The sequence below is a fragment of the Diplotaxodon limnothrissa genome, linkage group LG2 (genome assembly GCF_057381915.1).
Source record: "Diplotaxodon limnothrissa isolate DT_005_m linkage group LG2, D_limnothrissa_male_GT1.1, whole genome shotgun sequence".
NCBI classification, from domain to species: domain Eukaryota; kingdom Metazoa; phylum Chordata; class Actinopteri; order Cichliformes; family Cichlidae; genus Diplotaxodon; species Diplotaxodon limnothrissa.
In genome coordinates this window covers 9,020,406-9,037,103 of record NC_140597.1, presented here as the reverse complement: position 1 = coordinate 9,037,103, position 16,698 = coordinate 9,020,406, and the positions used below count along the sequence as shown (strand labels likewise).

At 39.8% G+C, this 16,698-nt stretch overlaps 1 protein-coding gene across 1 annotated transcript; it reads right to left on the bottom strand.

Annotated features, from left to right (window-relative positions):
- Window positions 1-6,324: 6,324 nt before the first annotated feature.
- On the bottom strand, window positions 6,325-15,266 carry spmap2l (sperm microtubule associated protein 2 like). The gene is made up of 8 exons (XM_085366779.1): window positions 15,248-15,266; window positions 15,126-15,156; window positions 13,545-13,601; window positions 12,966-13,100; window positions 10,940-11,068; window positions 7,778-7,919; window positions 7,149-7,283; window positions 6,325-6,456 (listed from the first exon to the last, which is right to left on the bottom strand). Exons 1-8 carry the CDS (start codon window positions 15,264-15,266, stop codon window positions 6,325-6,327), a joined length of 780 nt encoding a protein of 259 aa, XP_085222905.1.
- Window positions 15,267-16,698: the final 1,432 nt, after the last annotated feature.

Below are 16,698 nucleotides of genomic sequence, written 5' to 3'. Positions count from 1 at the left end.
AGAATCAGTTTGAGGTTTTTTCTCATACCCCATCACAGGACTCGATTTAGACATAAAGTTTTTTGGGTTCTGGGTTTCAGTTATGATGGTTGTAAGATGCTTGGGTATGTACTTGAACGTCCTCACATAGCCAAACAAGCATGCCTGTGTGTGCATGCACACAGGGTGGAGCAGGCAGCAGTCACTGTTGGTGTAACAGTGGCAATTTACAGCCATAATGTGAGAACTGCTCATCCAAATGGCTTGAAATTCATCACTATAATCACTTGTGTGACCAGTAATGCACAGGCAGACTTTATCTAAGGGAAATACCCACAGTGCATAGTGTTGTGATGTAAAACAGAGAGTTGTAGTGTGAGCTAAAAGTATCCGGTTGTTCAGTCTGACGTCACTAGCCGTGTCTGGGTCTAAACTCCGCTGCAGGTCCATATATCAAACGATCACTATGGCATTACTGAGAGTTGAAAAACTGTCTAAAGTCTTTCATCTTTAATAAAATGATCAGTGTTCTGCTCTACCAGGTGTAACAATTGAGTTTAACATCCAGGCATCCATGAAAACGGAATTTATGACATTTAACGGAGTTAGAAGTTAGCAGGGAGTTAGCTCGCTAGCTTCTATCTAAATACAATATAGCATGTCCTGACTGCGGGGTTTTGGAAACAAATTAAAACGTACAGCTCTGTTATCACTTCCAACATAAATGAAGACAGAAAACTAAACAGCAGTGACGTTTGTAGGGTTACTGAAGTTGGGCTAGCTGGTATATAATGATGTGCTACGTGATCGCTAGTGACACAGCTATGTTAGCATAATATAAACAAGCTAACTTTATTTCCACTCGATAAATGTTAACGTGAGTGTTCTCGGTCAGGAACAAATGTAATCGCATGGCAGGATGCTGTAAAAGGACCAAACTTCAACCAGGAGAACAACTGAGATAATCCATCCACAATACGAGGTTAGTCATTCATATACTGCTGCATGGGCTGGGCTGTAGTTACATCCTAAGGTTTTAAAAACTGAGCTTAAATAAATGATTAGTGGTAATAAAAGCCGAGCGAGGTCAACAGTGATCACTGACTGTTTTAGGAGCTTTTTGAGATTAAACAGAAGAAAATACATAACATTGAACATGTTAACAACACAAAAGCCATATTAAACGCCGACTACTTTAGGCCCGGAAGTAGGATTCGTCACGTCATCACTTAACGACCGGATTTGCAGATCATAATAAGGAAAGCCAAAGGAATGCTGCACATTAGATAGAAATCACTTAGGTGAAAAAAAGGCATGAGGCATGTTGTGCAAAGCGCTTTGAGTGCTCAAGTAGAGTAAAAAAGTGTTATATGAGAAGTAAGGTAAAAGGCTGGTGGATGCTCGGATCACCCATAACCAGTGTTATACCAGGGGAGTAACAGAATACATGCACCGTCATGACGTATTTAGAATACAAAATATGAGTAACTGTATTCCGTTATCGTTACCGTTTAAAAAGGTGGTATGTAGAATACAGTTACTTTGTTGAAATAAAGGGATTACACGGCGGTCTTTTCCTGTTTCATATGTTCGACTATGCCCTCTCTATTTTTGGTAATTCCATACCGGTGGAAACCCAAACAAAACACGCATTAAGAGGCTCAAATCCCTGCAATCTCGCATCTCATAATGACGTGAAGAAATATTTTTTAAATTATTTAATATGAAGGCAATAGGCAGAGTGTTACAGGCATTGCTCAAAAGAATGTAGCCTCATGGGCCTCACTTAAGTAATCCAAAGTATTCAGAATACGTTACTCTCATTGAGTAACGTAACGGAATACGTTACAAAATACATTTTGAGGCATGTATTTTGTAATCTGTAGTGGAATACATTTGAAAAGTAACCTTCCCAACAATGCCCATAGGTTCCTTGGCATTAAAATACTCACAATACTAAGAAATATGTTTTGGTGCTGTAACACCAAACATATGTTCGAACACTTCATGAAGTCTCACATTCAGGATTCACCGCTGTGTACACAGGTAAAGTAATTTAAGTGTTTGAGGGCCGAGTGCTCAGGTTTGCTGGTCTGGGCCAAACACTTGCAGAAATAAACATGAAGACTTCGGCTGATGTTGTAAAGGGTCAAAGGTCATGGAGCTGTGGAAGTGAGGCTGATGTTCTTGCTCTCATCATGTTTGGCAGAGGAAATGTTTGCGCCTGTCCTCGAGTCACTCCAGCGAAAGGATGTTCTGCCTCCCCGATGAGCGTGTGAGCAGAATTTGAATGGAGTCTGGTTTTGTGTGTTGCTAAGAGGACTCTGCAGAGCTGCGAGGAATCTGCACTGCTCAGTTTGCAACTCACTTTTTTTTGGTCCAGTAAAAGGGCAACTGTTCTGATCATTTTAACCACCAGGACAGAAAAACAAAATAGATAATCTCTTTTAGCTTCCTGAACTCTGACTGAGACTTCCTGTGTGTTTTAATCTTTCTGGTTGAGTTGTTTTCTGTATCTTAAAGGCCCAACTTGACGTTTTATTAGTTTAACAGCAGTTAGTTTTAGACTGAACTGATTTCAAATTTTACAGATAACTGAAAATTCATTTTTGGATCATTTGCATTATAAAAACTAACAAAACTGAACATCACTTGATGTTATTCAAAAGCCAAACAGAAGAAAAAACACAGGTAGCCATAATCTGTCATCAATCCAAGAATCGACACCTTGTATAAAAAGCTTTAACTGAAGATAATCATTGAAATTAAGAGTCAGCTTGGTGATCCTGTGCACACAGAAGCATGGGATACTTAGTCTCAAGCGCACACAGTGATGCTTTAAAGACCTTCAGCAGGGTGTCAGACTTAATGCATGTCATTGTTTATGTGCTATTAATAGCAAAGTTCTTTCTGAAAGAACACTCCTCATTTTCTAATAGGTCCAGCACCACTCACTTACTCAGAAATTTCACCCACATATTAAAAGTCAACACATCACAGAGAGATCAGCACTTATATTTGTAAAGATTTGTCCTTTTAAATGGCTATAAAACTAAAAAACAACAACAACACTGAGTACAGATATTTAAAATGCATTTTGCAGTGCTGACCAATGTTACATGATTGCGAAAAGACATCTACACTAACGGCAAACCACCTCTGAACTACTTGGGGATATTAACCCTTGTGTGGTGTTCGTATTTTTGTTACTCAGCCAGTGTTCATGGGTCTGGTGGACCCGCTAGAGTTTTGGCTTTCCAAATTAACACTATCAAACAATTTTATGTTAAATTACTCAACAGATGTTTACTTCATCCCAATTACAAGACATATGAACAGCAAACATGGTTAATTTTTTCCCTTTACCTTTGTTAGATCACATTTATGAATTAATGTGCTTCTCATTTTTCTTTTATATAAAATGTTATAAATAAATCAGTTATAATCAAGTGGAGTGAGTGGAAAGACACAACACATTTACACGTGAAAAAATAATTAATTGTTTAATTTTTCTTTTGAAAAAAACTGAACACGGGTCTCACAGACCCGAACACCATACAAGGGTTAAAGGAAGTACACAATCCTGTTTAGACACTTGTAGGCCCGCAGACAGACCTCTAACCCGCTTTCCAAACTAAAATTTGAACATCCTTGGACTTATGACACACTTTCAGGCACTTGGGATTTACACTCTGGCATCCTTTCCTCCTCCTGACCATTTTTCACTTATCTGTTTTGTCTGGTTCTGGAACATTTACTCAAAAGAAATAACCCAAAGTGAACTCATATAGAAGTTCTGCTTTTACCTCAACTTATATGCATATAAATGGTGGTTGATTAAAAGAGTTTGCAGACTGAAGTCCAGCAGATGTATTAGTTCAAAACCACAGAAGCAGCAGGCAGAGCTGCTGCTGTGGTTGCCAGGTTCTCACTGCTCTGGGAAATATTTACCAAAGGGATTTTGTTTGTAGAAAGTCCCTGTAACTCCACCCTGACACAGTTGTTTGCAGAGCAATGCCATGCAAACAGGAATGAAAGAGATAAATGAATTCTTAAATACTACGATTTATCTGTGGTAATTCTGAAGGATCTTCATAACCGGACTGGTAAATATTAGTTTTAAACTCGGGTCTAAAACAGGACGGTTTTATAACATGAACATTGTGCCATGAGTGACTGCATCATCACCCTAAGAACATCTCACTTTAACTGCTTCCTGTATTTAGCAGAAGGTGTGGACTAACCATACAGCAGCAAAACATCCTGTGTCAGGCTGCTGGCAAAACACACATGTGAGAGATAAAAGTGAAGTGAAACGCAAAGACAGCAAAGACACAGAAACAAAGTCCCGGCGGCAAAACAAACGTGGGCGTGGACATAAAATAAATGGACTCATCATTTTATTTAAAACGGCTCCGTTTATAAGCTGTAAAAAAAGAGGAGTAAAGAAATGCTCACACCCTTCAGGACCTGACGTGCTATCAATATTTCTTGTTTAGTCTCAAAGATTTGCATATTTACACTTGCTACTTTGAGCACACTATTGTTAACCTGGAATCACGGTACAACTCGCATGATAGTTCAACTCAGGAGAGCAAAATGTACCCGCCTCAGCCAGTTGCTGTCTTTTTACTGAAGCTTTTGCTGCTACTTTTTCAGAAAGTGTTTTTCTCTGGCTTTTGCTGTTTTATCCCACCCATTTTCAGGTCAGTCCTGGGATCCTTCAGTTGATTCATCTACTGTTCACTGAAGCCTCAGCAGAAATAGTTTCAGGGTGAGGGTTAAAGCCTGAAAGAAGACATCCTTATGGGAGGGAAACAGGGAGAAAAGGTTTTTGCCAAATTACACAAGAGCTGGAATGAAATCAGGACTCATGGAGTCCAGATTAAAAGTTTTTGATTTAAATCATCAGCAGTATTTCCTTGCACGGAGGAGGTCAGGAGGAGAGGTACAACAGTGAGTCTCTACAGCCATCTGTAAAACATGGTGGTGGCTCTATTGTGGTTTGGGCTGCATTTCAGCCAGTGGTGTTGGGATTCATGTCAAAAGCGATTGAATTGTAAATGCGGAAAATTATCACCGTGCAATATCGTCTGGAAAGCATCCGATTGACTACAGCTTCATTTTTCAGCACGATCCCAAAGACTGTCTTTGGGTGTCTAATATGACAAAATGATAAAGCAAGTCCTTTTTGTATCTGAAATGTCAAAGGTCATATCAGGACAGATGTGGATCTAAACAACAATGTAAACAGTTGCAGAGGTGGAAATTCTTATTTTTTGCTTTACTCTCATGAATAAATGTTTAAGGTAAATTAAGGGGGAACTGTTTAAAATCATGTTAAATGCAAAGCATAAATGGAGAAACTAAACGATTTTTTGACTCCTCTTGCATCTCAGTCAAATTCCCACCTCTGAGAACGTTTTCTCAGCTAACAGGATTTCTACTTTTTATTATTTGCTTTGCCTCCATCCTCGCCACCTCCTCTGCCTTCTTTACACCTCACGGTTGGATGTCGTGATTGCAGCCGGCTAATCCCTGATTAGCCTCACAGTGGGTTGTAGGTTCACTCTAGAATAATGGATGAGCAATTTTTTACAAAGCGCTTAGTTACAGCAGCCAGTGTTGTAAATAAGATAACAGCAGGATTTTCACGATGATGTCCCGGCACCCTATGTCAAAGTCATGACCTTTGACATAGGAGCAGCTTCTGAATAGCTTCTACTTTACCCTGAAAGAAAAAATCCAGAGATTTGTGACATGACTCTGAGAGTGTTTATAGATTCATACACACATGGTTGTAATAAAATGCAGAATCCTGCTCGGCTGCAAAGGCAAAAACCACGTGGATCGCAGTATCGTGCCAAGGCTCAGACAAAAGCTGCAGACTGTAGACAGAGAGAGCCACAGACATGTTTTTATTCTTAACATTACTCCCTCAATCTGCCAAGGCATCAGAGATTTAAACCAGCAATATATCATGTCAGCCATATCCAGTCCAACGCTAACTCATTTAAGATTTCATAGACATGCTGATGATGATGACGACAGAGCTACACAGAGACAGACACTCCAGTGTTTCCCTGTTGGATCTCTCTGGCTCGTCATTAATTTCACAGTAAGTCGGGGGTTCATTCTTGGTACTACTTTTTCTGTTCACAAGCTGTGATAACTCGCTCGAAATAACTGTCATAATTACCATTAAAGAGGCTGTGAATGTAAATAAAGCACAGAAACACGAATACAGGATCTGAATTTCGACCTTTAAATGTTTCTGCTTTAGTCTGGGGTGGAAAACACAAAGAGTTCAGTCTGGTGAAACACCGACTCGATGGCGACGCGCACTCAGATGGACTGGACGTTTTTCCGGCTCCACTCTGGGTCTCGTGGTGGGATGTAGTCCTTGGAAAGCTGCTTTGGTTCTGCCAGCATCTCAATGCGAGCGCTCGCTGTGGCTCTCCTCGCTGCTCTTGAAACCTTATTATTGAGATTCAAACATTAAATTCCATTAATCACAGCCACTTGGAAAAAAAGAATAAGTGAGCAATAAAAATTTAAACTCTAGTGGTAAAAGCTGGTAATTATGCTGCATTTTTATGACCTTCATCAAAACATAAAAGGCATCCTGCAAAACAACAAGTCCCAGAATTTCTCCATCGGCAGAACGACATTAAGTATTCATTTGCCTGATTATAATTATTGGAAAGTGTCACAGTTCATTAAAACAAGGTTTTTATGATGTAAAACAACTGGTTCACACAGCTGGAAAATATTTGAATTGACAGTGTGATGTTGAATACACAACCCTAACAAACAGTTTTAATTTATGCTTTGCTGAAAGACTTTTCTAGTGTTCCTTAAAAGCCGCACATTACTGGTCTTTGAGCCTCCTGATGGTATTTATTTGGCATCATAAACTTGGGGTTAGACTAATGTTGGTGTTATACTATCTGTAACAGAGTATGTGAGGGTTTGCTGGGGAAATTTCAGAGGTTGCAAAGGTGTAAAATAAGGCCACCAGCAACACCGGCTCTTTTAAGTGGCCTCCAAGAGGATGAAGAAATGATAAAATAAGAACACACTTCTTGTTCTTGGAGTCTGCATGCTAGACTAAAAGTAGTACAGTATTTAGTGACATGGGGTGATGCTGTATTAGTGAGAGCACTTACAGTCCAGATGGATTCCTCTGGACGTCCAAGTGTGCAGCAGATGTTGCTCTCCTTCAGTCTGGGCAGCGACAGCTGGACGAGTCTCTGCGAGATGCGAGCTTTTCTGGATGAGAGAGAGACGATGGAAGCAACGCTCTGCAGACGAACAGAAGGTATTAGTTTCTACTTTCACAACACATCCCTGCAGAGACAGAGGAAGGCTGATTTGTTTATAAATCTGCTCGACCACTTCACATTTAGGTGCAAAAAATTTAAGAGCCCGAGGTTTAAAACATTTAGTTTAGATCAAAGTGGCTGCTAACGATTACGTGGAAGAAAAGTTCCTAATTACCCGAACCTCAAAAGATTTTATCTTTTAAGCTACAAATATGTGGCTTTTATTTCTTTTTTTCCTATTACAGCTAATTCAATGCAGTGTAAACCCCATTAAACAAATTCTTTCACCACCAAAAAAACAACAATTTTCAAGCTGAATCTATGCCAATAAAATATTGAAAGCATATTTCACAAAAGCGTGTGTGATTAAGCCTCCCTGTGATTACACAAGAAGCCATGAGGCACCAAACTGAAAAAGAGCATGGATGTTTGCACGGATTTGTTTCTGAAATGATCTGCTCTGCTCCTCTTACCTCCCTGCTCCTCTGGAAGTCCGGATGTGCGAGTTTGGGTTTGGAAAGCTGCAGCAGTCGAGGTGTGATCACGGCACTTTTCACCCTGGGATCGGTGTGCCACACAGGACAGTTTTTTTCACACTGAGGCGTGTGAGGAGGCCTGTGGGACAAGCAGACGGCATCTTATACCGTGAGAAATAAACCCCTGATAATGCAGAGCTTCGTAATTCTCACATTCTTCTTACATTAGGCCTCGCACAATCGTGTTCCTCAAATAATCCTCAAAATCTTTATCATTCTTGTCAGTACCAGCAGCTCTCTGCCACGCAGCTTCAAAAAATATGCAAATACATGTTAAAGATAAGCTGATAAGTATTCTAAACACTATGGTATGGTGAAACTTTCATTCCCATTGAAGGCACGGATAAGGCCAAAAGCTAGAAAACAAACAGACAAAGCTAAATGAGTAAACCTTACTGGGAAAGTGACTAAGATGTGCGTCATGTAAGTACAACAAAACTCTGTCACAGCCTAATAAAGGAAAAATGTAAAAAAAAAAAGAGAATATTTACAACATTTAAGCTTTTTTGGGTAGTTTATTGCCTGATCGTGTGTCCAGTTTGCTTGTTATTATTCAGTCTTTGTGTGCTTCCATTTATGTATAATTATTGCCTCAGTAGTTCAGCTTATCTTCACTACAGGATCAGATACAGAAATGCTCCCAAATCATTTTGGCTTACTCTGCGCTTTTTTTCTTCACAATCTCCTTTTTGAGTTTGATTTTATCTGCTTTGTTTTGTCTCACTCATTTATCCGTCTGTATCTCTTAGAGCAACAAGATGAGAGTCTGGCAATTGTTACTTCTTATACAGGACATTAAAACAGCAATCACTGTGATATTTGTAGCCTAAAAAATGCAGACATCAACTTGTACTGATTTGAAACAAACAAACAAAACAAACAAAACCTGGGATGCATCTCACTCCATCCAACTACATGTTCAGCTGCTGCCGCTGGGCTCGGGATTTATAAAAAGACTTCCGCGGCAGTCTACGAGGGTCCCAGAGGTGCTGAGCCTTGGACAATAAGCTCTATTGTCTCGTCTCCTCGCTCTTCCACAGTCTGTCACTGAAATAACAGATGTACGAACGCTGGCTTCCTCACACTGCACAGTGTTGGGCCTGATCCTCTGCTCGGCCTTCTCAGATTTAACTTTATGATTTGTTACATTCTGCTGGAATTAAACTTGAGACTTTGGTTTGCATGTGAGCTCCTGCAGGGAGAATAAAGGCTTTGGAGTTTGACATGTGATGGGGGGCCGTGGAAATATCGTTTAAAACAGACAGCTCAAAGAGTTTGTCTGGCTGCTGCTTATATGCTTCTCAACGCCGAAGCAGTAACGAGCAGTTTGACATAATGGCAAATGGGGGAAATATATAAATATACCATGTAAAATTTCAAATCCACCAAACCAAACTGAGTCACATAAGCTTTTACTTAATGAAAATGCATTTATTTATAAACTTCTTACTACACAATTGATTTAGTGTTTAGTCTTAAAAAGCTCAGAGTTGCCAAAGTATTGCAACAAAATAAAAGACTCGTGATTTTATTTGCATCAATGCAGGACTAATCTACGGTAAGTAAGCTCCATGTTAAGACACCTCACATCTGGAAAACTGGTAGACGGTAGGTCCTTAATTGTGTGATATATGATAAATTGTATTACTGATCATGTTAATCTCTAAAACAGCAGCATGGCTCATATAACAGGCAAAGAAAGATTCCCTCCGCAAAAAGAAAATCTTTCAGCTTGTCTGCTGCCCCTTTGAGGCCCTCTCCTTGAGCACCTCTGGACAGCTTCCAGTGGTGACCAAGGAAAGATATTTTAACAGTGCTGTGCACAGTTACGGCCATTTTTTGTTGAATGTCTTCTCTCAGACTCGTCAGGATGTTATAGCCCAAACGATTTGGGGAGAAAAGGTTTTTTAAAATGTTTCATTTGGATGAGTCTTGGTATTTAACCTGTGGTGGGGTTATCACCTTCGAGGTGGTCCTGAGGGTCGTCATGTGCAAAGATGTCTACCTCACTAGAGGTTAAATACCTGGGAGTTGCAATCGGACATCTAGCTCTCTGTTAATCTCTGAAAAGAAAAATTATGGTGTTTGTTTCCCAGACTAGGATTAAGCCTAGTCCTAGACTAAAAAGATTATCAGTGGTGATCTTTGTGGCATTTTTCCTTATAGTCTGGGACTTAAACCATGACTGGGAAAGTTGATCATGGTCGCTCATTGTGTTTGATACAGTGGTTGATGTTTGCCCTCTGTGCTAATTTGATGTTGCAGATGACGCAAAAACACCAGGGACCTTCAAACACCTTCAAACCGTTTGAAGCACTTGAGGGGAGATCAAGAATAGAATAGCCCTTTATTGCCATTCTACATGTAACATGAAATTATGGGTGCTCCACGCCAACTGTGCAGGAGTAAAAAATTTTTTATGAATAGTAAAAACATCAGGAAAAAAATAGCAAACAGAAGAGATATATACAGTCTAGAGGAATACATATAAACTGGAGGAATATATACAAAACAATGGAAAGGCACACATTGGAGAGCAAAGTGCTTGGAGGTAGTGCAAAGAAAAGACTTGGTCTGAATGGAGTCTGTATGTGAGTGACATGAGTGATGAGATGAGTGCTGTGAGTCTGGAGGTGTGGGACCTGACTGCCCTGAGGCACTGACCAGGGTCAGTGGTGGGTGGGGTGCGAGGCGTCACCTGTGATGGACCTGGTATTCCTGAAACAGGACGATCTGGCGATAGCCTCCAAGGAGACAACCGTGAAGGAGAAGGTTTTGTGTTTTCATTTTTTATGACCAGAAACAAAAAACGTTTCCATCCCATCTTGTGTTGCATAAAAACATTTAAACCAAGCACGGGTTTGATGCTTCTTATGCCTAGACGTCAGAGGAAATAGTATCCCTTGAGTGTCACTGATTGACCTGTAGGTTACATGTAACAGCTGTTTCAGACAGATCATTTGGAAATGGTTCACATTGAAATAGAGAAGTAGAAGTAGAAGATGCTTATTGTGCAGGGCTCTCCAGCTGCAAAGATAATATGTTTGCATGTAACATGAACACACATGGATTAAGTTTAGCATGCACTGAGGCTTTTACCCTGCATCCTGGGAGCTTCGAGTCCTGGTTCTGGGTGTCGACAAACGCAGGGTGTTTTCGTACTGGGACGTCTTGGAGGAAGGTCGCTGGGTCTTCCTGAAGAGGCTCACCGTCGCCTCCTCCTCCTTCCTGCAGGAAAATGGAAGCCATTAGCGTGCCCATTATGTGCTGTGTTGTGTGTCTGGAACAAAACATTGTCTTGAGCCAGAAAGAAGAAAGTAGGAGGAGGGGATGATGATGAAGGGGCAATTCAGAACAATGGTTAAGTGTCAGTGTTCAGCTGATGACGGGGGAATGAGTGGAAAATGCAGCCGGAAAAACATTTAAATTTCATTACGCAGCCGAGACTGCGGAGTGACACTCGAGGTTAAATGCTCGCTTCGCATTGTTTTGCTCCTCGACGGTGTGTCACCGATGCAGAATCCTTCCTGATTCAAATAACGAGGAAAAAATCTGATCAAACTTTTTATATCAATAAAAAAGACGAATGGCACATAGAAAGATTAACAAATTGGTTTTGGACTTTTCATGGCATTTGTTGACACTAGCAATAAAAAATACAAAATCTTACTCTTTTGTTGTTAATGCCGTTATCTTGAACTAACGATCCACTCCTCTAATCTAAAAAAGCTGAGTAAAAAGTACAAAATTGCCACCACAAACAATTTATCCACACAACAGTTCAAATTTGAGCAATTTTCTCTTAAAAAGCAGAAATCAGAAAATATTTAATTGTTAAAGGTAACTATTGTAAATTCCTGAGCTTAAAATAGTTATAGTTGTCACTATAATGTGAAGAACCAACTGCTATGACTTCATGTCCATAGTGTCTATGTATTATGTATTATGCTGGAGAGACGTTTGCTGAAGTTGAAATGGGGCTGGACTGTATTTTTGTGCAATACCAATTTATACCACAAGATGGTGTATTTAAGTAATGTAGTCTTTTTTCAGAAAGGTATCTTAACTTAAATGGTGACCCGGAAAAGGCAAAAAACTGAGGGCGAGCAAAAAGAAGCTGCACATTTCAACACTGCCCCTTGTGGTGAAACCTTTAATTAAAGGGTAATTAAAGAACATACCTTTGATTAATGATTTTACATGTTAACATATTAATTTTCCAATACATCTGAAAAGATTTTCAGTGATTACCTATCATCTTTTTAGGCTGTTTTTCTTTACAGATGCCAAAAAAGCTTCTCAAATATATGGATTTGTTGATTTTCTTTGTTTTATATTAACACTGACATCATCTGTCTGGATTTAGGGATCATCAAGTCAAATAGTGATTATAATAATAATAAATAATAATAATTAGCTGCACACCTAATTGGCCTGAAAAATTCAAAAGTTCCAGCTGCCAAGTAAAATAATTAACGTGACACTATTGATAAAGAAACCTTGACCACAGAGCCAAATAATCAGATTAGAAATGAACAAAGCGGACTAGACATCTTGCCTGCACTCTCATTAAATTAGGCATTGAGGCTAATTATCAGATACAATAGCCCTGTAAATACATTTAACTGATGTAGCTTACAGCAAATCAGAGGCAGGGAAAAAAGGATCAGTATGTATGCAGTGAGCATCGGGAATCAAGCTCCTCTATAGCTGATGGTCTGCACCAAACCAGCAGGTGATCAGTGTCATCTTCCGTTACAGTGAATTATTACTGCAGTTCAGTGAGCTGCACTTCCTGCGCGTGGGTTTCTGATTGAGTTACACTGAACATCGTTGCTCCTCTCATCCGACAGCTGATGCAGGAGAAACAACAAACAGAAGAGCTGTGGACCTGTAGCTAGCACTAATCGAGCCTGACCGCTCTCGAGGGTGATCACCTGGCATCAGTCCCGAACATCACTTTACTCTGTGCTAAAGAGCTCTGCGAAGATTTCCACACAAATATGTTGATGCATCACAACATAAAAAGCTTGTGTACACTGCTCTGATCACAAACAGCCCTCCCTCTCATGTCTTTTTGATAGAGTCATCAATAATGTTGGAGGAACAGCCGGGCTACAGTTACCTCCGGTGGTCCTCCCTTGCTGAGAAATCTCTTTTGTGCCTGGATAGGTATTGGATTCTTGCACTTGGAGCGGCTCCGAGCGCTGAAGCGGAGATGGGCCATACAGGCCCCTGGTTGCCCCAGCTCAGCTTCTCACTGATCAATGGAAAGGTTTCCAAAAAGGAGCTGTGATGATAAGCATCTTTGTGCAGAGGCAGAATAAATATTTTCCCAAAGAAAAAAAAAAAGATCCATTCAATCAACAAACCATAAATTCTTCTCATTTCTCTATTGTTTTTCTCTTTTAAACACACATTCGGTGGGTGCCAGACATCTGTCTTTAATTATGCACTTTGGAGAAATTGCACTCAAAAGAAGGAAACACTGACCACATAGGCTCCTGAATTCTTGGGAGTCAGTTTTAAGTCAATTTTCAAATGATGTAACAGCTGGAAGAGAACTAAGTATGCTCAAAATGTTTAGGGCTTTAAAAACAGACGTGTGATGAATAGTGGCCATTGTGGCGTTACAAAAAGTCTGTGTGCAGAAAGAATTCGGTTTTAATCAAGGGGAAGATGCTCGTGTGAGTCAGCTACTCACCAAGGAGTCGTGGCCCAGACTGTTTTTGAGGTTTTGTGTTGAGCCAACTCCAAGATTCTGTCAAACGACACAGCATTCACAAAACAGCAAAAACTAACAATAAATACGAGTGTATTTCAGGGACTGTGGGCCCAAAGCGGGGCTGTGCAATCGCTCAGCGAGTTTCCCTTCTCTGTTTAGGGTTTTCCATATTTTGGCTCCCAAACAGTCTCGCTCATTTTTTTAAAATCTCTGTTTCAACTTTAAATCTTTACCACCAATCAAAAAGCAAAGACGCGAATGCCAGAGTTTGACTGTGAGTCATTCATTTTCATGACAGTGGTTTCCTATTTTGCACCACCACCTCCATTTAACCCCTTTAATATCTGCAATGTTCCAAAAATACTCCCTACTAGAGGTTACTGATTATATAAAACATGGATTTTTACAACATAGCTTTGAATTTTCAGGTGTTGGTTTTAAGCTTGCATCAGTATTAGCATCAAAAGCTTAATCTAAAACTGTAGGCAAACTATTTCCCCCATTTATTCATTATGTTGGTTTCAGCTGGTTACACTTTTAGCTCCTTTAAATGGTTTAATCCTGACTTTTAGCTTAATGTTTCTATTCTTTCTTAATGACTTTATGTTAATTAGATGGTTTTATCATGATTTTACCTAACCTGTTAAGAGTTTTGGTGTTTTAACTGTTTATTGCTGACATTTAAGTTTCAAATTTCTTTGCCAGACTTTAAGCTAAATTTTTCTTCCAGACTTTTTATTACTTTTAACTTCATTCCTGCCTTAAGCCTTTTTATTCTCAACACTGAGTTTTTTTAAAACTGTTAGCTACTATTGAGGTTTTGTACTCACATGAGCACTCGCCATGTTTAGAATAAGGCCCCAACTACACAGGCCTTGACTGGTCCACGAGTAACATTTTAGCAGTCGCCCACAGTTTGTATGGAACACACCAACTTTACCTGCAACTACTCTCAGAGTGTTAGTGATACACCCCAGAAACTGGAAACAGAGACCTTTCTACTTCATAAAAAACTTTAACTTTTATTTTGCAGTAAAGTTGCGCCACTGCTCAGTTTGCAGACAAGTTTGTATCTTCTATGAAAATTATAGGCAACTGCAGCAATCTGCAAGCAACCAATGCAATTACAAAGAGATTTTTTTTTTGGAAAAGTATCGTCTCTGCAACCGATTTCCCTTCGCCAACCTATCGGGGGATATTTTTTCCCCCTCACAACCTACATTTTGTTACACCCGATATGGTGGAAAACTCTTGAGCAAGAAAATGCTGTTTCAGCTGTTTATTCCTGAGTTTATAGTTAAATGGCCTGTATTTGTATAGCGCTTTTACTAGTCCCCCCTAGGGACCCCAAAGCGCTTTACACACCCACTCATCCACCCATTCACACACTGGTGGAGGCAAGCTACAGTTGTAGCCACAGCTGCCCTGGGGCAGACTGTTGGTAGGAATGTTGCAACGCACAATATCTCCTTATAGTGGTCAATATTTTACACAAACACACCAAATCTATTGAGAATGATTAACTTTCTGAGAAAGGCATAAAGATCAAAACCATTTCACCTCTGTGATGGACCAAATGTGGACTGAACAGCTGCAAGAATAAAAAACAAAAGCAAAAAATGAGTTAAGGCTACCCCCCAATATTTGATGACTATTTTGCATGTATAAAGTGATAAATTTACCTTGTTTTCCAGACACCATCTCCCCTTGCGGCTGCTGTGAGCTGGATGCGTCAGCTTGATGTCACATTACTCTCTCCATAGCCACAGCAGGAGTCCTTAGCAACCAGCTCCACACCTGAGGACGCCCTGAAACTGGAGTCTGTGTGGTTAACTCAACCATCCGGCCCACTCAAGACTTCAGAAGCTGAACGTTATAAGGAAAGTGGACACTTCTAGGTCAGTTGGGAGGCCTACTGTTGCTGTGGCATTCTGGAGAGCTCGATTCAAAATATAAATGTGCTCCAATGGTGTGTCAAGCTAAATGTCAAGCGCTATGTTTGTGATGAGGCTTTGTGCTCACATGAGCAACGACACAGAGCTGTGCTGTTGTAAACAAAACTATGTGAAAGGTCAGTGGTTCAAAACACTAAAGATTTAATGCAAAAGAATAATTCAGTGGAAACTGTTTATTTAAATGTGAAATAATGGCCAATAAGACATCATCAAACTGTTTACACATTACTGTAAAATGCATGTTTTGGTTTTGGAAAAATAGGAGTCACAAAAAACAAAAAGTAATGCGCCCTTTTAAATCACCAAAGTGTTACATATGAAGGTGTTTCGTTTTATTCAGTTCTTAAGATAAAAAACCAAACTCCTTTTTAAAGCATTAAGACGACACACAATGAATAAGATAACAATGAACGCGTTACATACGTGTGTTTTTAAAGCTGTAACACTCCTGAGCGATAATAAACTCAAAATAAAGCAGCAGTATTGCAGCAAAGAGCCATGTCTTTTAGTTTTTTTCCGTTATGCTTAAATGTTTCAAGATTTTGATATTAACGGCAGAACAGAGTCAAAGTTTGCACTTTAGCGGCCCCACATGGCAAAATGGTGTCACTTTCAGACATTTTAACAGTTGAACCTTTCATGAATTTTTTGTTGTTGTAATTTTGCCTTTTCCCATACACCACCACAGAGGATTTTAAATCAAACAGTCCAGATGTGTTTGAAGAACAGACTTTTATCTTAAATTTAAGGGCTTCAACAAAAAATGTCAACTGTTTAGGAATTACAGCCTTTTAATACACAGTCCAGTCTCAAAAGTAATTGGACAGTTGATGAACAATTCCCTGCTCGTTTTTCAATAGAAAGCAGATAAATGATTTGAAGTTGCTTCCAAGTGTTAAACTTGCATCTGATAGCCGTTCACTGGATTTCTCAATATGAGGTCCAAAGAAGTGTCGATTAAAGCGGAGAAGGTCTTCATTGATCTGAAAACCAAACTACACCTATCAGAGAGACAGCAAACACTTGAGGAGAGGCCAAATCAATAATGCGGTATCGGCCAGCTCAGCAAAACCTAAAGGCCTGGAAGACCGGGGAGGAAAAATCAGTGAGAATGATCCCAGAGTTCTTTCCATGGTTACGAAACAGCATTACTATCTAACCAGTCAAGACTGCTCTCA

What these genes read in the sequence shown, in the direction of transcription:
- spmap2l (XM_085366779.1), bottom strand. An exon ending in GTCTGGGCCACGACTCCTTG is followed by an intron (nt 13,101 to 13,544) that starts GTGAGTAGCTGA and finishes TCCATTGATCAG; the next exon opens with TGAGAAGCTGAGCTGGGGCA. An exon ending in CGAAGCTCCCAGGATGCAGG is followed by an intron (nt 7,920 to 10,939) that starts GTAAAAGCCTCA and finishes CTTGTCCCACAG; the next exon opens with GCCTCCTCACACGCCTCAGT.